This window comes from Ochotona curzoniae, unplaced genomic scaffold (genome assembly GCF_017591425.1).
Source record: "Ochotona curzoniae isolate NIBS_2020 unplaced genomic scaffold, NIBS_Ocur_1.0 scaffold_4701, whole genome shotgun sequence".
NCBI classification, from domain to species: Eukaryota; Metazoa; Chordata; class Mammalia; order Lagomorpha; family Ochotonidae; genus Ochotona; species Ochotona curzoniae.
In genome coordinates, this window is record NW_024467122.1 from 57,969,412 (window position 1) to 57,993,256 (window position 23,845).

At 43.1% G+C, this 23,845-nt stretch overlaps 1 protein-coding gene across 2 annotated transcripts in view; it reads left to right on the top strand.

Moving 5' to 3' along the window:
* TMOD2 (tropomodulin 2) overlaps positions 1-13,051 on the top strand; it is a 53,957-nt gene extending 40,906 nt beyond the window's left edge. For both annotated transcript variants that reach the window (XM_040968857.1, XM_040968858.1), the window contains 3 exons: positions 6,652-6,795; positions 10,204-10,348; positions 11,971-13,051. In XM_040968857.1, coding sequence (XP_040824791.1) covers positions 6,652-6,795; positions 10,204-10,348; positions 11,971-12,005 — 324 coding nt within the window. In that variant the 3' untranslated portion in view covers positions 12,006-13,051. The remainder of the gene's footprint in view (positions 1-6,651; positions 6,796-10,203; positions 10,349-11,970) is intronic.
* Positions 13,052-23,845: the final 10,794 nt, after the last annotated feature.

Consider the following 23,845-nt stretch of genomic DNA (forward strand, 5'->3'; position numbering starts at 1 on the left):
TTGTATTTCCATATGATGGTGTAAATACAGAAAGCAAAATCTTCCCCTTAAAAATATATTTCTCCTCTACTTATTTACCTAACATTTTAAAAATTTGGTCTTTGTTTCCCAGCACTTGTAATAGATGCTCAAATATTTTCTGGACTAAAATGAACTTGGGCTGGAAGCCTGGGGTTATGTTTGGCTGGGTCTTCTCTGTTTTGTTCAGTATGAGAAAAGTGTTTTCTTGCATTTAAAAGAAGTTGGCAAGAGCCTGGCTACTGGCCAGGAGGTCCTGCGGCTTCTTTTGTAAAGGCTTGATTTCTCTGACATTTTGTTATTCCAATAATGGAAGTAATTCCCACAGCTTGGAACATCTCTGAGGGAAGCCTTGTGCACTTTTGAAAATGTGTACATTTGATTTTAATTCAAGACTTGGCACTGAATAAATGCAGTTTCATTTACATGCTTTACCCTAATGTTGGTCCAAATCCTTGAGCTTTCTTTGCAGTCCAAGCAAGTGCTTAACTATGATGCACAGTTATTCTAACAATCTGGTGGTTCTCAAACCAGTACAGTTGTGCCCTTCTGGGGACATTTGGCAGTGTCTGGAGAAGTTGTTGATTGTCACAATTGGGAGGGGTGCTATTGGCATTTAGTGGGCATCAGAGACCCCCTATATAACTAAACATCTGCCAGTATGTAGGACAACCTCTGAACAGAGACCTCTTCGGAAGCAGGTTCAGACGCCTGCACTTTCCCCGGGAGTCTAGGGACTGACTCCCAGGCCTGGCTCCTGCATCCTGTCAAGGCAGGCCTGGGGAGACAGCCTTGGTGGCTGAAGTCACTGGCTTCCTGTCACCTGGCCTGAGTTCTCGTCCTAGCCCCAGTTAAATGCAGGCATTTGGGAGAAAAATAACAGATGGGCATTCTGTCTGTCTCAAATGAAACCAAAGAACAAGAATTCTCCAATGTCAAATGTCGGTCATACAGAGATTGAAAACCCTTGTTCTAATTCCATATGAAATCCTTCACCTCTTCCTCCTTCCTCTTTTCTACCATAAAACAATGAAAATAGCTTAGAACTTCCTTATTCCTTAGAAGTAAACACTGTTAGCAGTTTGTTTTTGCATTCTTCTAGCTGTTGTCTCTATGACTTTAATTAAAGTGGTTGTCATTCCTGGTTGCACATTATTCATCTGGAGAGGTTTTCAAAAATGCAGATGACCAGGTCACAGGTTCTGAGCTTCTGATTTAGTTCATTTTGGGTGAGATCCAACCAGTAGTAAATATTCTTTTTTAACTCTCAGATCATTCTAAAGTGCAGCCAAGGTGGAAACTCACCAATTTGCAGGCATACATATATATTTAAATGTTTGTATATATGTTTATATTATTAATGATAGTAATATTTATATGGGAGGCAGAGAGACAGGAAGAGGAGACATAGAGATGAGATCTTCTTCAATAGCTGGAACTGGGCTAGGCTGATTGCAGGAGCCAGAAACAGGTCTCCTCTGTGGGCAAGAGGATCCCAGTGCTGTTTGCCAGGGTCTGCGTTAGTAGGAAGTGTTGAACCTAGATACTCCAATATGGGCATGACCGTCTCAACAGCGAGTCTAAACGTTTGCCCCAGAAACTTACATTTTTTTATTATCTTTTTAAAAGATTTATTTATTTTTATTGGAAAGTCAGATATACAGAGAGGAGGAGTGACAGACAGGAAAGATGTCCATCTACTGGTTCATTCCCCAAGTGACCCCAACAGCCAGACCTGTGCCAGTCTGAAGCCAGACCCAGGAACTTCCTCCAGGTCTCCCACGCAGATGCAGGGTCCCAAGGCTTTGGACCATCCTCGACTGCTTTCCCAGGCCACAAGCAGGGAGCTGGATGGGAAGTGGGGCTGCCGGGATTAGAACCGGTGCCCACATGGGATTCCAGCACATGCAAGGCGAGGACTTTAGCCTCTAGGCCACTTGATTTTTTTTTTTTTTTTATCTTAGGCAATTTTTGATTCTTTATTCTGAAAAATGAGGGCAATTTGTACCCTTGTTTTCCAGCCCTTTTTTCTCTTCCACCACTTTTTAAAAAATCATTTTCATGTGTGAACTTTATAAACTTCACTGATTACAGTCATCGAAGAGCCATCGTCAGAGTTTCCTACTTTGTGACCCGTTTTGTGGGCCTTTTCTGTCTTGTGACCGATGCTGGTTTGTTGCTGTTGTTACAGACTTTAGAACGCTTTCCCCTGGTATCGCTGAAATTGTCATTTGTATGTCCACTTAGGAGTCTTTTATTTTTATTATTATTGATTGATTCTGTTGAGCACTTTGTCATTTCCTTCAGGAAACTATTGATAACTTTGTTTACCTTGGGGGATTTTTTCCCTGGTCATTGCTTGTTGTAATTCCCTTCTGTTTTGCATGTGTGCTGCTGGAACTCCTGTTGTAAGTGTTGAATCTTGGCATCTATCCTTTGTATCTCTCAACATTTCCCTCATGTTTTCTGTCTCTCTGTTTTTGTTTTGTTCATCCTTAGGAGCATCCTCAGCCTTAGGGTCTAGCTCAGTGACATGATCTTCAGCCGTACTCAGGCTGTAATTCTGAATGTCTATGCTCTTTATATCAGTGTAGTATTTTTTTTAAAGATTTATTTTTATTATTTTTTTTATTGAAAAGGCGGATATACAGAGAGGAGAGACAGAGAGGAAGATCTTTCGTCCGATGATTCACTCCCCAAGTGAGCGCAACGGGCCGATACTATGCCTATCCAAAGCCAGGAGCCTCTTCTGGGTCTCCCACGAGGGTGCAGGGTCCCAAAGCTTTGGGCTGTCCTTGACTGCTTTCCCAGGCCACAGGCAGGGGGCTGGAAGGGAAGCGGGGCTGCTGGGATTAGAACCGGCGCCCATATGGGATCCCGGGGCGTGCAAGGCGAGGACTTTAACCACTACGCCACCGCACCAGGCCCAGTGTAGTATTTTTTATTGGAAAAAAAAAAAAAGGATTTCTTGTTTCTCCTTAAAAAATGATACAAAAAGCAACCAGTGCTTATTTCTGGTTACAGTGCCACTTTTTCTTTTCTTGCTGGGAGGAGTGGGGAAATAATAACTAAAATGTTTGCATTTGTCTCGTTTATTTCATGGGATGCTGTCCTGGATCATTGTGGATGCTGTTAGCCTGGTTTCTGCTGACAGTGTGACACTGGTTTTTCTAATATGTCTGGCAGTTATTGGCTGCCCATTCACATGCGTGAGTGGACAGTGGGCTGGTGTGTATGACCTGGGTTGACTTCGGCAATTGCTTCCATCTATTTTGCCAGTGGAAGAGAGGCCTCTTTATCTGTCCCTGCCAGTTGCTCCCTGGCGAGCTATGTGCTCTCCTGCAGACCTGTCAGCTCCCTGAGGGCAGGAAGTTATGTCTCCTCTGCTGCTGGGGTTGGGTAGAACCCTCAACCCTTTGTCAAAGAACCTATGAGTGCTGTTTTCAGCAGATAGGTGCCTTGAGTCTGTGTTGTGGGTGAGGAGTCGGCAGGCAGGAAGTCCCTTGTAATCACTGGAGTCCCTTCTGGAGAGTTTGTCATTGATACTCGTGCCACAGGAAAGGATGATGCATTCTGCATCTGCTCCAGCTGTACCAGCTGGTTGATGAGATGCCCCAAATGGGACTTACCTCTAACGTTTCAGGCAACAGCTTCTTTTGGTGTTAATTTTTCTGCTAGTTTGTCTGTTTTCTCTATGTCAGCCATGCCCCAAGATCATAGCCTTTAAAATTTTTACATTAATACACCATAATGGTATATACTTATAGCTGCAGTGTGCTCTTTCTAAGATTTATTTTTATTACTATCACAAAGTAAGATATACAGAGAGGAGGAGAGACAGAGAGGAAGATCTTCTTTTCAATGCCTCACTCCCCAAGTGACCACAACAGCCAGTGCTGTGTCAATCCAAAGCCAGGAGCCAGGAACTTCCTCCAGGTCTCCTGTGTTGGTGCAGGGTCCCAAGGCTTTGGGCCGTCCTAGACTGCTTTCCCAGGCCACAAGCAGGGAGCTGGATGGGAAGTGGAGTTGCCGGGATTAGAAACAACACCTTTATGGGATTCTGGCGTGTTCAAGGCGAGGACTTTAGCCGCTAGGCCACCAGGCTGGGCCCACAGTGTGATGTTTTGATACATGTATTCAATGTCTAATCATCAGGTTGGGGTAATTAACATATCTATCAATGTGAACATCTATCATTTCTCTGAATTGGGAATATTCAGAGTCTTCTAGCTATTTTGAAATATAGAACAAATTATTTCATAGTGTTGTAGGGAGACTGTAGTAGGGTATTCTACACGCACACGGCAGCACCCTTGTTTTTTGTCTCACGTGAAAGAATTTTCATGCGAATAAGCTCTAGTTTGCAAAGTATGATTTATTTAGGAGAGGAAGAAAGAGAGCTCCTGTCTTAGTGACAAGAGGGGACTCCAAGGTAGGAGAGACCCAAGGAATTGGTGTAAATGGTGTCCTAATTTCTACCACCTTGCCCAGAGGCAAAAGGTGAGACCAGTAGCTTCCTTCCACCATCTTGAAGATAAACTGAGGCACCATTCCTTTGCCAGTGACCAAAGTGGGTCAGTTTGCTTGCTCTGAGATTGATGTGTTGATTCTGTGCCTTTGTTCTCTCCCCAGAGGGAGGATGTGCTTTAGGGAGGATATGGGATAGGAGGAAGCCCTGTTCTGAAAGGTTATCTCACCAGACATACAGATCCTAATTGCCTACTATCTATCTACCCTCAAATACAATAGTATCTTCACTTTAAGCTTTACAGTAGCTCTTGTACTCTGCTTGAAGTCATATGCAGTCTGACCTGGTAGCCTGACAGCTGAAGTCCTCACCTTTCACTTGCCAGGTTCCCATATGGGCGCAGGTTCTAATCCTAGCAGCCCCGCTTCCCATTCAACTCCCTGCTTGTGGCCTGGGAAGGCAGTTAAGGACTGCCCAAGGCCTTGGGATCCTGCACCCACATGGAAGACCTGGTGAACTTCCTGGCTCCTGGCTTTGGATAGGCGCAGCACCAGCCTTTGCAGTCACTTGGGGAGTAAGTCATCGGATGGAAGATCTTCCTCTCTGTCCCTTTTATTTTCTGTAAAAAAAAATCTGACTTTGCAATAAAAATAAATAAATCTTAAACAAACAAAAAAAACTGAAATAAAAAACATCAAAACACATGCAATACAGCCAAACAAACAAACGAAAAACAGTATGGATTGGATTATTGAAGTTAAACTTTCCATGCTGGTTTCCTTATATAAGAGAGAACATATGGTATTTGTTCTTCTGTAATTGACTCATTTCACTGAGCATAATGGTCTCTAGTTGGGACCACCTAGTTGTAAATAGTATAATTTCATTCTTAATAGCTGAATAATAGTCCATGGAGTAGATGTACCAAGTTTCTTTAACCACTCCTCTTTGGACGCACATCTGGATCCCATATGGGATCCTCGCACATTCAAGACACGAACTTTAGCAGCTAGGCCACTGCACTGGGCCCTGCAGTCTGCCATCTTTTTTTTTTTTTTTTAAGATTTATTTATTTTTATTGGGAGGTCAGATATACAGAGAGGAGGAGTGACAGAGAGAAGGGTTCTCCACCCACTGGTTCATTCCCCAAGTGACCGCCACGGCCAGAGCTGCACCAATCCAAAGCCAGGAACTTTCCTCCAGGTTTCCCATGCAGATGCAGGGTCCCAAGGCTTTGGGCTGTCCTCAGCTGCTTTCCCTGGCCACAAGCAAGGAGCTGGATGGGAAGCAGGGCTGCCAGGATTAGAACCAGCGCCCATATGGGATCCCAGTGCATTCAAGGCGAGGACTTTAGCTGCTAGGCCACGCCGCCTGACCCCCAAAGTCTACAGTTTTTAAAAGATGGTAACCAAACTAAGCATTTGGGACAGAGGTAAAGATGCCACTTGGAGGGACCAGCACAAATGGCTCAACTAGTTAATCTTCCCCTTGTAAGTACCATGATCCCATATGGGTGCTGGTTCATGTCCCAGCTACTCCACTTACACCCATCTCCCTGCTTGTGGCCTGAGAAAGCAGTTAAGGATGGCCCGAGTCTTTGGGACCCTGCACCCATGTGGGAGACCTGGAAGAAGCTCCTGGCTTCAGATTAGCTCAGCTGTAGCTGTTGTAGCCATTTGGGAAGGGAACCAGTGGATAAAAGGTCTTGGCTTCTTTCTTCCCTTTTCTCTGTAAATCTGAATTTCTAATAAAAGTAGGTAAATCTTTTTTTAAAAAAAAGAGAGATACCACTTAGAATGCTTGAATTCTGTATCAGAATCTGTGTAAATCCCAGTTGCACTTTTTATTCCAATTCTTGCTTCTGCACACCCTGGGAAGGAGCACTCGGGGCTCAAACTCTCGAATCCCTGCTGCTTGACTTCTGGGATCCTGACCTCACAGTGGTCCAGTCCCAGCTAATATGGACATTTGGGATGTCAACCTGCAGATGGAATTTTTCTCTCCTCTGTATTTATCTACCTTTCAAATAACATAAATATAAATCTAAAATGTTTTTAAAAGATGTGATAACCTTGTTTCAGTATCTCTTTTAAGATAATGTTTGTTGCAGGTATGTGAAGTGTGTAAGTCAGGAATGCCAGAATTCTTTCTTTTTGCTTGCCAAGGCTTTTGCAGATATGCTGAAAGTAAACAAGACCTTGAAAAGCCTGAACATAGAATCTAATTTTATCACTGGAGCTGGGATCCTGGCCCTGGTGGAGGCACTAAGAGAAAATGACACTTTGACAGAGATCAAAATCGATAACCAGGTAAGGAAGGGAGGGCCAGGATGGCCCATAGGGTGCCCAGCGAGAGGGGCTGATGTCATGGGGAGGGAGTTACAGTAGCTTTTGGCCTGTGCAGTGTTGTAGGGAGAGCACATTGCTCATCAGACAGAAGAGTGGCCTGAGATAGAACAAAACAACTCTCCCCCAGCCCAGGGCAAGTGAGGTAACAGAAAGGAGTAGGAGGAGGTGCTGGCAGTTTTCTTGATAGCTGTTTTATTCGGCCACCACTGTCCTTGCCTCTTGGCTTGAGTCTGCCCCATACCATCTTGGCTCTGCTTTTGCCTCTCATTGGGATGAGGACGGGAATGAGGAGAAAGCAGAGTTGCCAGGCTAAAAAACTCCAGCTCCTAAACCTCGGCTGGGGGCTGTCACAGCTGAAGGAGCTGACTTGGGCTCCTGCAGTTGGTACTTGCCACAGAGAGCTGTTGAAAGAAGGGTTACAGAAGATGGTGTGTATGGTTTGGAGTATCAGGCCCCATCCTCAGTGTGACCACACCCTCAGATCTGCCCAGCATGGCTCAGGTCCTCATCATTGCCGAAGCACGCAAGTCTGTGTCTGTTAGCTTTGGACATTGTGTTATCCAGTGTCAGCCTGCCCTGTCCTTGGAGCTGCTGTGTGTGCCTCAGCTGGCCCCTGCCATGGACAGTGGCTCTTAGACATCAGTGCTATCCCTTACTTCGTTGGCTCCAGGGAAATGAATACAAAAGGCCTAGTCATGGGGTGAAGGAGGTCCCAGGTGAACTAGATCAAGGAGAGAGCAAGGAGACTGGTGGTGTGGGCGTTCCCTTCCAAGGTCGGGGGGAGGGCAGAAGACTTGAAAACCCTTCCTGCAAGTCTGGGAACTGTCTGAGAAACACCCTGGTTCAGACCCTCCAAGATCTTTCAGAGTCCCAGAGTATCACTTAGGACTCTTGCCTAGGCTTGGAGGCTCTCAGGAGTTCCTGCCTTTGCTTTTCCTATACCAGATTACATGGCTGGGTCATACGCTTAACCTTATAAAAAGAAGATTTTATGTCATGTAGATTCACTGGAACACAGAGAGAACACCTGAAGAAATTACACTTGACATGTTTGTAAATAGGTCATCCAAGTCCAGGAGGAATAAATATTGATTAGATTTTCATTGCAAAACAAGACAACAATGAGGCTACAGACCAAGATTTAGACTCTTAAGAAAATAGCTGGCTACCTGGAAGAGGACTTATATTTGGAATGTAGGTGTGAAGATAACTTTGAATCATTGCATTAACACTGCAAGTTGCTCAGGTTCAGGACTAAAATGCATCGCATGAAACCACTTAAAGGACACAAACATAGCTTAAAGCTTAATCTTTGATACAGTCCCTCTGTTCCAAAGTGTGTCTTGAACTAAAGTTGCTCATGGAACTTTGAGATCAGCTATCGTTTACTTTTGTTTTTTCTTCTTGCCTCTCTCCATTCATAGATTCACATGGCTTTGAATGTTAATCTGTACACTATGGATCCTGCAATTTGTTATTTTCCTACTGGAAGTATCACATTGCTTTCGTTTCTTGGCATGTGACTCATTTGACAAGAGAAAGAGCAGAATTGAACCTTAAAACTTCCCTGGCATGCAGAAGTTCCTGCATTGACTGTTTTCATTCATCTACCCCATACTTAAGCTTTCCAAACTTAAATAGACTATCCAAAAATAGACTGGCACATCTATGAAAGAGTCCCCCAGAAAACCTGAATACACCTGAGAATTTTGCTGGAAGAGCATTTTAAATTGGAGAACACAGAAGAAGTAGGGTAATTTACTAGCATTTCAGAACAAAATGAAGTTAGAAGTTCTAGATTCCTGCTTACACAAAAATTCATCTTCGATGAAATGAAAATATACATATTGAAGTATGTGAAATCAGGAAATAAATGAAACCTCTAGAAGTGGACAGGCTTCTTAAACATGGGTTGCTGTTCAGAAGAACAATTCATCTTATCATAGGGGAAAATCTAAAAGTATCTATAGTAATGGGAAGAAAAATCAGAAGGTAGATCAAGTCAATGCTTTCAGCACATTTGACAATGGGCTAATTTTGTGATAAGAAACTAGTCAGTAAATAAAAAACAGTTAGATACTCTTAGGTAATAGAAAATGGGCAGATTATACAATTTGGTAGACTCAAATTCAAATGCAAAAGAAAGTTAATTGTTGTTATTTGTAATCTGGAAAAATCCAAATTTAAAGCCATTAAATACAAATGAAATATGAATTTCCACCAATTAGCTTGACAAAGATGGAACAGGATTGGTAGTGCTTCATTGATGAAGTTAGGAAAAAGTAGTTAACAGACTGTTAACAAAAGTGAAAGCTGTCACAATCTCTTGGTGAATCAGCAAACATCAAAGTCAAAATCTCTACCCTGCAGTGCTGGTCATCTCTTTATAAAGATGAGGCAGACATCTGTTTGTTGGTGTGAATAGGTATCTGTTGTGGTAAATGAAAAATGTAAGACATGTTTCAGAACACTGTACAGGTCCGATCTGTTTATATAAGATTGTATGGTTGTGTATATGAATGTGTAGAAAATGTTTTGAAGGCTGCATACCACATGCCCATCTAAGTTTCTCTGTGGGGATAGGGGAGTGTTACAGGGAGGGCAATTTTAGACTTTATAGCCTTTTTTTGTTTGCTTGTTTTTTAAAAAAATACTCCTGTGCTTTTTATTGAAAAAGTTCGATGACTATATTATGAAAAAAATATGTCCCTTAAATTGGATTTTTAATTCCTCTGTTTACATGCTCCTGTTAATTTTTTAAAAACTCTGTTTTTTGTTTTCTTTGTCCTATGTCCCACCTTCAACAACATTTCCACCCACTTGAACAACTTGGGGTTTTTTTTTCCTGCATCCCAAAGACACTCTTCAGGGTTTGACAACTCATCTGACCATGTGTATGCTTTGGATCACAAGGAATCCTATTCAGACTCCGCTGGGAGACAATGACTCATTGCTTGGTCATCTTCATTTATGGTTATAGATCCCAGAATAGAAGATTCATTGAGTTGATTGCCAAAGACAGTCCCACCCTTTGTTTATACCACAGATACTGGGTGAAATAGAAACACCAAGTAATGATTTTGCTTTACTTTTTTTCTCTAGAATCACCATTTCCTTCATAAACAGTGTATTCTGGGGTTTTTTTAAATTGTTTTTTTGAGCATTGGGTTTAGTTTCTAGGTAAGGAGCAGGATTCAAATGATCAAATGGTAGAAAATGTCTCAAGTGATGCAATCAGATGGTATTGTGTCAGTTTGCGACTTCGGCCTCTTGGCCCTTTTGTCCAACATGTAGCTGAATGTCTTTCCTGTGCAAGTAACTGTTGCCTCTTCCTCCTTGGGCCTCTCTGTGTCTGCACCCTGCTGGCAGAGGCAGCAGCTGGGAACAGCCGTGGAGATGGAGATTGCCCAGATGCTGGAGGAGAATTCGAGCATCCTCAAGTTTGGATACCAGTTTACCAAGCAAGGGCCACGAACAAGGGTGGCAGCCGCCATCACCAAGAATAATGACTTGGGTAATGAAGCCATAGTAGCCTGTGCTGGGTGCCACTGGAAGAGCATGCTGTGCATTCATTTCTACTCTGTAGGTGCATGTCCCACAGACACCGTTCATGGTCCACTGCTATCACTTAGCCCTTAATCAGAGGCCCTGGAGTTCTAGGTCCAAGGAGCCCTGGTGTCTTCACAGTGCAAGACATTTTGTCATAGCATTGTTCCAGAAATGTCCACATAGCCTGATTTCGTTGATGTACCTGCTGCTGCTTTCCTGACTTCTCACATGCATGTTACATGGACACACACTCTCATTATACTCATGCTTGACTTCTAACTGGGACACCTTCTTGTCTATTGGAGTGCATGGGTTCAGATCCCAGCTCTGTGTTCAATTTCAGCTTCCTGTTAATGCACACCCTGGGAAGTGCAAGTGATGGGCCAAGTACTTGGTTCCTTTCTACTCACAAGAAAGGTCCTGATCAAGTTCTGGTATTCTGGCGTTGGCATTGTCCAGACCTAGCTGTTGCAGGCAACTGGGCAATGAACCAGTGGTTGCAAGGTCTCTATCGCTTATCTTTTTTGCATTTCAAATAATAAATGCATAATTAAAAAAAAATAACTGTGTGTAGGCAAGGGCACAGTTAGGGCACCTCTTTGCCAATCTAGGAAAGTTTGGGTATCCCTTGCCTAGGCACCAGAAAAGCCTTTGACTGGGAGCAGGAGGCAGGTAGAGGAGGATTCCAGGTACTGGGAGAGGCAGGCTGAACAACGTGTTGGATCCTAAGAACCAATCAATGTAAGGGATCCCCGTGAATCGCAGCTTTCCTAAAGCTTGTTCTTTAGGAGACTTCATTGAGATGAGGTCTAGAAACTTGGAACCTCTGTTTGCAACTCCTCCTGGTCTTCAAGGCATAGTCAGGATTAATAGGTTGGGGTTGTGTTAACCTGGAACATTGGTAAGAAGCAGGTAGTGACCGAGATGCTGAGCATGAAGAGGCTGTGCTTTGAACAACGAAGTCACAGTTTCATACTTCTACCTGGACTGTCTGCACTGCAGAAATAGGAAAGTCCCAGCATGGGTTTCCAGCTGTCACTCATAGCTTAGTGTCAATGTAAATTCCATCAGACATGAAATTATTTTGTCATTTCCATGTACTGCCATGACTGGGTATTGGAATTTAGCATAAATGTGTCTTTATGTGTATGGGATTGCTATTTTGTGGGATTAAAAATGCTTTTAAGGATGATTCATTTCTTTTTTTTAAAAAAATTTATTTGTTTTCATTGGAAAAGCGGATATACAGAGATGAGGAAAGACAGAGAGGAAGATATTCCATCAGTGGTTCACTCCCCAAGTGACTGCAATGGCTGGAGCTGAGCCAGTCTGAAGCCAGGAGCCAGGAGCTCTTCTGGGTCTCTCACACGGGTGCAGGGTCCTAAGGCCTTGGGCCGTCCTCGACTGCTTTCCCAGGCCACAAGCAGGGAGCTAGATGGGAAGCGGGGCTGCTGGGATTAGAACCAACGACCATACGGGATCCAGGCGGATGCAAGGCAAGGACTTTAGCTGCTACGTTATCCTGCCAGACCCCTAAAGACAATTCATTTCATTTGTCTTTTCAACCTTTCTTTGTCTCTTACCTAGTTCGTAAGAAGAGAGTTGAAGGAGAACGAAGATAAACTTCTGCAGAAGGAGGTGCAGCTTCATCATGGCAGCCATTTGAAAACAGAAACTCTGTCTTTGCCCACTGAGACCATGCTATCAAAGGTTGTTCATTTCCGTTAACCACACAATTAATGATCTAATTATTCTTTTTTAATCATTACCTATTTATCTTAGATTTTTAAAAATATATACAGTTGTTTGCTTGTGGGCAGCTCTGGCAACTTGCACACATGGACTGATTACAGACCTGAGGGAGTGAGTGATCAAAAATGATTTTAGCGACTTTCATATTGGGTTTCTTGCCCTCTTAACATGAACTTTAAAAAGAAAATCACTGGAAGGAATTTTGTTTATAGTATGTGTTCATAACTGTGTCTTAGTAGAGGCCTATCTCTGTTTACATGCACAGCTTCGAGTTAGGCTCAATGCATCAGAGGTGTTCTGCTGGCCACATGAGAAGTTAGTATTGCCAATCTTTGGGTGAGAAAATGTGACCAAGTGAGCACAAATTCTCCCTCAGTTCCAGAAAAAAATCACCCATTGCACACACCCCCACTGCCTGAAGATCAGTGGCGTCACCTTTGGGAAGCCAGATGGTGTTCTGACACTTCAACATAGCATCAGCAACTAAGTCTAAAATATCTGTCACCGTACTGGACAGGTAGCAGCGTAAATGAGCACACTTGCTTCGACTTGGCTGTTCAGTGTAAATTGGATCTTGCTCTTGATGTTAGTGGCTCCCTATTTATAAAGCCACTTTCAAGTATTCTGGACATTCTGGATCTGAATAAAAAATTTTTACATTTTAGAAGAGGAAGAGTTTTAAAACAGTACATTCCTTAGAAAGAAAGTAATAATCACACTTTAATCAAAATTGCTTGATACATGTGATTGCATTGACTTGGCACATTTTTTAGAGATGTTTATTACTTTGTAGTGTCACAAGATGAAATGTGAGCATGAATGAAGTTATTCAGATATTTGTCCACCTGCCACGATCCATCCAGACATTTACAAACATCTGGAAAATGTGGATTATCACTTACCTAGATATTTGTTATCCCAAGGACAAAGGCCATGAAAGTACAACTAAGTATTATATTGTGCATAAGTCTTTTTAAAAAAATGTTTTAAGAGGCAGAGACAAAATGAAACACAGAGAGTTGCTGTCCACCTGTTCACTCCCCAGTTGTCTGCAGCAGTTGTGGCTGGGCTGGGGTTGGAACCTGGAGCCAGGAACATAAACCACATGGTTTATCCACATGGTTACAGGAACCCAGTACCTGAGCCATGACTGCTGCCTGGTGGAATCTACACTGACAGGAGGTTGGAGTCAGGGTCGGGAGCTGAGAAGTGTTCTGAACATGGGACGTGGGTTTCTTAACCACCCAGCTTAGTGTCCATTCCTCCATGAATCCTTTGATGCAGGAGTGTAGCAGTACAAAATGGGAAATAAGGAAACATGACCACAGCATATGGCTCCCATTCAGCTATCTGTGATCACTCGGGGCTGGGGCTGTTGTCAGTATTACCCTTGACACTGCCTGTGTCACCTCTTCCTCCCAACCCCCTGCTCCCTTCCTCCTGGCTCATACTCTCTCTTCTCCTTTCTTTGATCATTTTGAGGCTTGTAAAAGGTGGCATCCTGTGTGTTAGTGAAATAGGGAGCTAATAAGACAGCCGGCCCAGGAAATAGGATAGGCCAATCCACAGTTGGTTCAGTAGCTAAGTAAACATTCCTGGATTATTTGGTAGCAGTAAAACAAGCTAATGGGGAAATCATGAATATGTTATCCTATTTAATGAGGAAAGCACAAGGAGTCTCTCTAGGATAACGCTTATCAAACTGGACACTTAACCTTGATTCTAAGTATACACATCTCTGTGAAGTCCTTTCAGACATTTTCTTTGCATTTTGTTTTTGCTTTGGAGAAGATAGTAAGAATTTCCTGACATTTTTGGAACCCTAAAAAAATTCTTTATAATCAATTTACTGCTACATCTTCCTATCTACTTAAAAGTTGTGGTCAGTAGAGTTGATGGTTTGCAGTGTCTCTCTCACCATGTGTTTGCTGACTTGTACAGGTTTGCCAATTGTTACCTTTTCAACAATTTTGCAAACTGGCTGTGCAGCACCACCCTTATTAAAAATTAAATTAAATGCACTTACAATTAAATAAATGATTAAAGGCACAAGTAATACATGCTCCAAAAATGTCATATTTTCTGTACTGAAAAATATTTACATCTGTGCTATCCATGTGATGGAAGTGTTCCCCAATGGTGTGCTACTGTGCATCAGCCCCAATTCTTTCTTCCCTAACTTCCTGTTAGGAGCTTGGAGTTGACAATAGTGGAAGATTAGCAATAGATACGTTATAGTATGTAAGAAATTGGGGCTTTTTCCCCCTCTAGATTGCTACTTGATAAATATTCATCAGCACACCACTGGGTAAAATGTGTACAATTTATTTTGGGAGGCATACATGTATTCTTTTTCCCATGTTGTTTCTCCTTTGTGTTTCTTCTGTGTGTGTGTGTGTTAATTTGTTGTACCCCTACTTAATTGCAAAGTCCCCACCCTGCTTCTCCAAGCCTTTTTTCTTTCCTTTCTCATTCACTCTCTTTGTTGTCTTCCTCCTAGAAAACTTTGGACCCTACAGAGTATTTGCTAGAGCCCACAGAGCTGTGGATCAGGGTCTAGACTAGCTGTTGATAAACCCTTGCAGAAAATAGTGGGGGAGGGATAAATCAGAAATAATCCTACCTGTTTCTTCTGTACATGTGATTGTTGAAAATATTAAAGTAAGATCATGGAACATTATTAAAAATATAGCACTTTTTTTAGCTTTTAAAATAGTTGGGTCACATAAAATAGAGTCTATGAAATCAATGTGTATTACTGATTGTTATTATGATTGTGTTTTTAAAGTAGTTTGAGCAGTAACATTTCCATGAGTATTTTCTCACTCAAGATAGCTTTTATGAGAGAAGCATAGATTTGGGGGAGTCTGTCCTTCCTCTGATTGGGCCAGGAGTTCAGCTCCACATCAACCCAGCGTGTATAAGTGGAACCTTTCCCGATTGTGGGCATGAGGTGTCACCTCTTGTCCATTCCAAGGAGGCATGTAGATGTTTTATATGTATATGTTTTTTTTTTTAAAGATTCATTTTATTTTTATTGGAAAGTCAGAGATATAGAGAAGAAGAGAGACAGAGAGGAAGATCCTCTGTCCAATTGTTCACTCCCCAAGTGACTGCAATGGCTGGAGTTGAACCAGTCTGAAGCCAAAAGCACAGAGCCTCTTTGGGGGTTTTCCACATGGGTGCAGGGTCCCAAGGCTTTGGGCTATCCTCAGCTGCTTTCCCAGGCCACAAGCAGGGAGCTGGATTTGGAAGGGGGGGATGCTGGGATTAGAACTGGCACCCATATGGGATCCAGGCACATGCAAGGCGAGAACTTTAGCTTCTAGGCTCTGTATAAGTTTTTGTTGTTGTTGTTGTTGTTGTTGTTGTTGAGATGCTTGGCATCATCTGGCTGAGTGATTGGCAGGAGATCTTACCCACGGCCCCTTTCAGAGTTGTCCTGTCTACTTGGAGTGTACAATCACCCACATGGACTTTTGGGCACCTACATGGAAGGTGGCCTTTAGGAGATTGTGATTAGTCTAGTACCATGTCTCCCCATCTGCCTCAAGTGTGTAGTGTGGAAACCCTTTGATCCTTTTAAGCATGATGAAGTCTGATGAAGTCCCTTATTTCCATCTTTGGGTGGGTGGGTGGGGGAATAATGTAAATACGTGTGTGTGTGTGTGTGTGTGTGTGTGTGTGTGTGTGTGTGGTCAGATATCCATGCAGGTATTTGACTGCATCTGGACAACTGAATGAAGGGAGATGCTCTCTCCCAGCCCTGTTGCCCTTGCCCTTTGCAGAGCTGCTGCAGGCTCAGGGGAAGTGTGAGATGACTCCCTGGAGTCTGCAGTTTATGTCACCAACCACTTCATGTCACCACTGTGTGGAAGAAGGCTCTTAAGACGTAAATATTAGAACTCTAGCAATCATTTAACTGTTCCAACACCAAGTCTTTCCATTTTCCTTAAGTACGAACATTTCATTCTCAGCCATGTGACGTAGCTCCTCCCTTCCATCTCCGCAGAGTACATTGTATGTAAATAACACTCTACATAAAGATCACCAAATACTGGGATGCAGTATTTGGCTACATCTGGACCACTGATTGAAGGGAGACTCTCTCTCTCAGCCCCACACCTCTTCCCTTCTCAAAGTCACTGCAGGTCCCAACTGGGATCTGGAGGGCACTTGTCACCTCGTGTCTTGTAGCACACCATTCATTTTACAGCATGAGTCCATCTTCATTGTAAAAGCTCAGAAATCATCCCAGTGCCTGTACTCCTCAAACCAATTCCCTAAGGGAAGACTGGCACACCAGATCATGAGAACAGCTGCTTCTCTTCCCAGTGGAAACGTGGCCCTTAGCAGGGTCCCACGTAGGAAAACCAGTGTGCTCCGAATAACCGCCATAAGAGAGTTTCTGATGCTCTGACTGAAGCCCTCTGTTAGGTGTCAGCCTGAGTTAAGTTTGGGACAGTGCTTTGGGACAGACAAAAGACTTGACAGGAATTTTCTTTTTCCTGGATGTGGTATACCTCACCCTCCCCTGAGTAAGCACTTCAAGAATTCTAGATGGATCTGATTTTCCAAGTGCGATAGCATCTTGGCAGGTAGATCGAATGCTTGTTGGCAAAGTAAGTGTTCTCTTGGGCTCAGTGCTTCAGAGCATCAGTGGAAACGGGTATGAGGCAGGAAGATGTGAACGCTGAGGTTCTAAGGTCTGTCCCATGTACTCAGTAGAACTGTTCTGGAGTCAGGTGTTAAGTTTTGATTCTAAAATTTCTTTCCCCTCTTCTAGAAATGATGCAATAACAGCTATTTTTATTCTAAAGAGCAGAGAGCTGATGAAATGTCCCAGCTCTGCATTGCACTATGCTGTCCTTTTCACTTCTTCCTCAAACATCCTGTGTAGGCACCCCCACTCATTGCCAAAGCCCAAGGATGCAGACACACACAAGGAAAAGGGTGTGGGAGTGTCTGGAAACGTCAGTCTGAGCCCTCTGGGCGAAAGTCACGTGATGCATCCTCCTGAAACAAACGGCCAGGGAAAATCACCCCTAACCTCAGAGGTACCCTTATTGTCTCCCTCCCCAGCACTGAATCTGATGGCATTTGACTTTAAGATTCAGTGGGAGAGAGAGGAGAGAGAGGAAGGAGGATAGAAATGAAATGTTGAAATGTGCTTCACAGCACAGCTAGCTCTGCTCAGCTTTTCTGTTCCCCATTTGCCCACAACAGGAATGATTGAATAATGCCTGGGTAGGTGGAGTGGGAAGTGCAAGTTTTAAATGTGTAACCCGACCCTGGGTACTGTTCTAGAAACAGTAGTTTATTGAAGTTTGGGATATAGTATTGATTGTAGGAGAGGGCTGAATACACAAAGAAAAGTCAACCACAAGACTTTTCTCGGATCTCTATCATGGTGGTCATTTGGAGCACATTGGCTCAGCAAGTTGGTATGGTGAATGGGCACCATACTAACTGATTTGAAGACTGAATTCTAATCCCATCATCAACACTTAGCAGGTATCTGATCTTGGGCAATGCATTCAATTGCCTGCCAATTATAGACTACATAGGGGGAAGAGCACTGGAGTTGGAGTCAAGAATCCTGGATGCTTGGCTCCGTGCTTGCTTAGCTGTGTGACTTTGGGCAAGCCACTTGGTCTGTCAAGCTCAAGGTTTCTCAGCTATAAAATGGGAATATCTTCACTAACTACCTCACAGAGTTGTGGTGAGAATATCATCAGATCATTGGTTGAAAACACTGTTTCAACTAGAAACACTGTACAAAAGTGGGAGATCATTTTTTATTATCACTCATGTTTTCCACAGCCTCCTGAACCTGTGTTATTCTAATTGACAGTGACGTCATCCACATCTTTTACAATCTGGGAAATTGAAGCATGTGTGGTAGAATGTAGGGGACTGGAGCCCTTTCACGTTAGCATAGACGAGGCACAGGCAGTGTTGCAGGCATTGATAGATAGGGTAGACTGTTTTTCTAGGTCTCTTGGATAATTGCTTTGCAAATGGCAGGACTCCTTGCACAGGACCCAGGCCTGGACACAGGGGAAAGCAGATAGTGACTAAGAATTGCGGGAAAGGAACAGAAGCCCTTCTTGCCCTTCTAACTGCTGGAGATCAGCAGGCTAAGACTTATGACTTGCCTAGATGCCTTGGAAAGAAGGCCATCTTTGGGGTTCCTGGAGTTGTCATACCTAGCAACTGTGTAAGAAGCATTGGGGCTGACCCTGAAGGGGACAACATGCCCTGGTTGCAAGATCATCTCTGGGGTGGCAGCTGCCTTGTTAACACCAGCAACCATAGCCCTGATCAGTGTTATTTCTGCTCAGAAAGGTACGGGACATGGCTTCCCAGGACTTTCATAAGCCCTTGGAACTGGGACTACGTCTCATCCTTCTGTATCTTCAATACCATCTTAGTAAGGTGCCTTATACACAGCAGGTGCTTAATAAATGTTGCTTGAATTTAGTTGTCCTCCAGCCCCACAAGCATTAAGCTCCATGTACCACCGTGTGATATTTGTGGAAAACAATTCTGATTTGGATGCTGGTTACGTGTGGCTTGGGACAAGACTCTCCAGCAATCTTATCTTCATCTGTGAAATGTGGTGGGTAGATCAGTTGCTTTCTAAGGTCCCTGCCAGCTCTAAAACTTTATCACCCTGTGATTCTTAGTTTCCAAGGTCACTATGGTGGGGGAGTGATGCCTCCATCACAGTCCCATTTCTCTCCAGAAGGCTTTGTTGGGGCTGGGATGGGCAGGGAGTGAGGAAATCCATGTTAATAGACAACTGTTTGTTCTGCTTCAACATTTGTTGTCTTCAGAATAGATCTAGATGAGCAGCCTTTTCAGAAGGGATTTTTAAAAATATATCTTTCTCCTCAAAATCAGTGAGTTATGAAAGGAAAAAATGCAGGGGTGGGGATGCGGGGAAAGGGTGAGAAGAAACTGATCCCCATAAGCAGGATGATTTTGTAGGCTTCTATTCTATTCAGAAAGTCTCTCTGTGTTCCTGAATTTGCATTGTCTGGGTAGTAGAAGCCGATCAGAAGCACACCATGCAATTGAGAGAGGTTGACCCAGAGCTAAAATTTCTGATGGATAATCTAAATGCGGATAAATGAGAGTTGGCCCTATGGAGAAATGAGAGGGCTAGGATATGTGCTTTTGGAGGAAATTTTATTTTAGCACCAAATGTTGCCAGTGATAATCTTTAGTTGGAAGAAATTAACCTAACATTCTTATCTCTGCCATTGTGTGTGTGTTGTGTTTTTTTAAGATCTGTATACATGGAATAATATTTATATTTTAATTTAACCTTTATCTTAGCTCTGCTTTATTTATTTACAGAAAATAAATAAGCAACATTTTTCATTGTATTTAAAATTGTAAAATAACTTGCATGCCAGCAGTCTGTAATATCTGACTGGTTCAGATGCCTGTACTGTGTGATTTAATGTGTAATTATATTGTGATGAAGAGAATGAAGCAAATAATACTTTTGTAAACTGGTTAAGTTGGCAACATTTATTTGGCTAAGCAGTTATTGTAATGTCCACTTGGTTTGCTTTTTTATTCGGAACTTTTTGATCAAAACTAGATGATGTATTACATTCATTAGGGAATTAAAGACTAAATTGCCTTTTAATTGTGAAGTTGTGTGCAAAGTAAATGTGTGATAAAGCAAAATGTATGAAGTGCGAAATATTTTTTTGCCCTATTAATAAGGATTCCAGTTGGCTCAAATACATGTAATTCTTGAACCTCTGGAATTATCTGCAACACCTAATGCCAAGGTAAATGTAAACAGTTTTAACTAACCAAGGTCTTTCTGCTTTCAAGGTTAAATTGTGTTAATTTATATCTGGGAAGATACTTCCAAATGAAACTGTAGAAAGCACTGGGAGTGAATAAACTTTCCTTTCAAAAGCAGGATGTAAAGGCTGGTTTTATCTGGCTGAACTTTAGACGGTGTCTCTTCAAAACAACATGTAGCATCATGCTATCACAGGAGGTGAGCATTTCTGCAGAAAGAACTGTGAAGTGCTTTATAATGAAAAAGTGAACAACCATTAAGTAGCCAGAGGGAGACATGGAAACCTGTTATCCAAAACCAAAGTGTATCCATGCGGTTAAAGAGCTAAAACTTGTTAGAATAAATGGGAACAGAAACACAGATAACCCTAGGGGGTTAACTATTTTACCTTGAATTTTTATACATCGGTGTTGGATTTACTTCACTATTTTTGAGCTATTCTGGAAATTTGTGACCCTGAATACTGAAAATTGAGTTACATTGTAAAGGTTTGGCCCTGAGAAACTTTCTTGCCCTGCTGCTGAACTTGGACCAGTTTCCCTGAATTCCTCCTGTGAGCAAGTGAAGTCTGAGGAGCAGAGGGCCTGGGTCTGACTGTGTGCGGGCTCACATCTTCTCTTGGACTGGGAAATGGACTATGTTGGGATTTCGTTGACAGGATTCTTCCTTTTAGTCTATGGGGATGACAGGGACACACTCTGAGGTCACACTTGGCTGGTTCAGATTCCATCTCCATTAGCTGTTTGGCATGTACACAAGTGCCCTAGCCTCAGTTTTTTCCTCTGTAAAATAGGAATGACGTTGGTACCATTCTGAGGATTCATGCCTGAAACACTTGGAGCCATGCCTGTAGGTTCAGGGTTAATATTCCTAGATTCTAATCTAAGTAAATAGCCACAGATATTAGTGCCAGCAACATTCTCCGTTTTAGGCCAATGACGTCCACTATCGAAACAGGACTGAAAATCTTAGTTGTCTTGGACTTCCATGTCTGTTTGCTCTGGCCACAGCCCTACCCCTGTAACTCCAGGAACTGAATACCAGCTGAGTAGAGCTGACTCAGGCCTCGCCCGGGACCTGCCCTCTCATTTAGTTCAGCTCCTTCCGACTTGCCCCGTGTTCCCACCAGCTTGTGCTTACTCTACTGTCTGGGCACTGCACTTTGGATTTGGCAGTCTGACTGCTGGCCCAACTCCTTGACTTCAGCCCTGTTGTGTTAAGCTTAATGCTGGCGTGGACCACCCCCACACCCCATTGGTTTGATACTTCAGCCTTTCTCTCTCTCTCTTTTTTAAAGATTTATTTATTTTTATTGGAAAGGCAGATTTACAGAGAGAATGCGATAGAAAGATCTTCCATCCACTGGTTCACTCTCCAAGTAGCCATAACGGCTGGAGCTGAGCCGATTCAAAGCCAGGAGCTTCCCCCAGGTCTCCTATGTGGATGCAAGGTCCCAGGGCTTTGGGCCATCCTCCACTGCCTTCCCAGACTGGAAGCAGGGAGCTGGAGGCAGTAGCCAGGACACGAACCAGTGCCTATTTGAGATCCTGGTGCTTGCAAGGTAAAGATTTAGCCACTAGGCTCTTACACCAGGCCCCCAGCCTTTTTGTGTAGCTACAAGAAGTGATGCCCAGTCCCCTCTGCCTGGGTTATCAACCAACCCACTGCCCATTTCCCAGTCTGACAGATGCCCACAGCCTTTAGCTCTAGTGTTCCAAGACATGAGAAGGAACTATAGGGCTGTGTAGTTGAGGGAGGTCGGGCTGTGCTTTGCCACCCAATCTACCTAAGAAAGGTGGTAATAAAGGACTCAAAAGGGTGATGGTGGCAAGAGAAGCCTACAAGTTACAGAGTACTGGACTTAGCAGTCCTGAGAAAAAATGTTTGAAAAGCATTACTGTCTGCAGGAGTGATCTGTAGGCACTTGGAAATGAAGCTGTCATCTCTAAAGGCCAGTGCAGGGTCATTTAGAGAAATTTATAGGAAATCTCACAAGTAAGGTCAAGATAATGCATCATGTTTGGGTTTCAGCAAGACACTTTTCAGTCTCACAACAGCCTTGTGAAATGGGGACTGCGTAACAGTGAGCCTGGACAGTAAAATGACTGGTTCAAGTGGTTTCGGCTGTAACTGCTGATGAGTGGAATAATTGCAGCCAGCAGGGCTTAGTAGCCGCCACAGAACTCTTTCCTTGGCATGCCTTGACAGGCAGCTCACCAGCTGTATGTGTCCAGTGCTAATACAATGTAGGCTGAGCCTATAGGGTTAGAGCACTAAGGAAACCAGGAATACTCTCAAAGATTAAAAGATATCTGGACGGGAGCTGGCATTGTGCTGCAGTGGGTTAAACTGCTGCTTGCAATACTAGCATCCCATAGCAGAGTGCTGGTTTTGAATCCCACTTGCTTAGCATCAGATGCAGCTTCCTATGAACATGCCCAGGAAGGCCGCAGAGGCTGACCCAAGTGCTTAGGCCTCTGATACCCATTTTGGAGACCCAGGTGGAGCTCTAGGCTCCTGGCTGTGGCCTGGCCTAGCCCCAGCCACTGTGGGGTAAAACACCAGATCGAAGTGTGCTCTCTTCCTGTGTGTGTATGTATCTCTCTCATCACTTTACCTTTCAAATAAATAATGTTTTTTTCAAAATATTAGGTTAAAGTGTAATCTATATATAATCAGATAAAATTGAATAAATTAGACCGTTTTCAGCTTTTTTTTTTTTTCATTTGAGAGATGGGGGTTGGGAGAGGAAAAGAGAGAGAGAGAGAGAAACCCCCTCCACTGATGTACTCACAAATGCCTAGAATGACCAGGGCTGGGACAGGCTGAAGCCAGGAGCCCAGAACTCAGTCCTGGTCTCTCACATAAGAGGCAGGGACCCAACCACTTGAACCCTAACCTGCTGCTTCCTGGGGGACATATCAGAAGGCAGCTGCAATTGAGAACAGGGCCAGGGCCTGACCCCAAGCACCGTTGACCAACTGGCAGCTTAACTACCAGGTCAAATGCCTGCCCCAAGTTTTATACTTTTAATGTACAATACTGAATAATGAAGAGCCATAAAATATAATTTAACTATCATGTGCATTGACAAAGACTTTGGTGCTTTCATTGACTAAAGTTTCATGTGAAGGAGAAATGAAATATGCTTGCCTAAAAATTAATTCTGTTTTAAGTGATACTAGAAAGAGTCTTAGTATTTTGCCAGCAATCTGTTACTTGAGTTTGACTGTAGGCCTTAGGTTTCAGAATGCCTTCTTTAATATTACTTTCGTCATCTTTGAAGTTTGGCTTGGTTGGTCATAAAAGTGTTCATAAAATTTATTCTTATGCATTATCAATCAGTAGTGTCACGGATATAAAATACCTCATTTAAATTTGTTGCTACATGATGCTATGGGTTCAGCAGGACTTCTCTCCCCAAAACTCATGCAGATGTTTAAACTCTGATGTCTGACTAGTTGATAGGTTCCGTGTGGAGATTTGATTTGATTGTGGTGACTAGGAAGAGGTCACTGGCCCTTAGAGGGTGATTTTCTGCCAGAGACCAGCTCTGGCTGACTTGAGAACTTGCAAAGGATGCGTGGATCAGAGAGAGGACAAGAAGAGGAGGCATGGACCACTATGGCATGAGGGTCATAATGAACAACTCAGAAAAGTTGCCTTCTTTATTTATGCACAAACCATCACAAGCTTTTGCACAACATCCAATTGTTTCATTTTTACTTCATGGTTAAGAGAATACAGAAACAATCCTTAAAAATATTACTATTATTTTACTTCAGAGAAAGTATTTTCAGCAAGCTATTACTCATTCAAACCTGCAGTGACCTGAAGCCAGGAACTCCACGGTTGGCATCATATGTGGTTACATAGTGA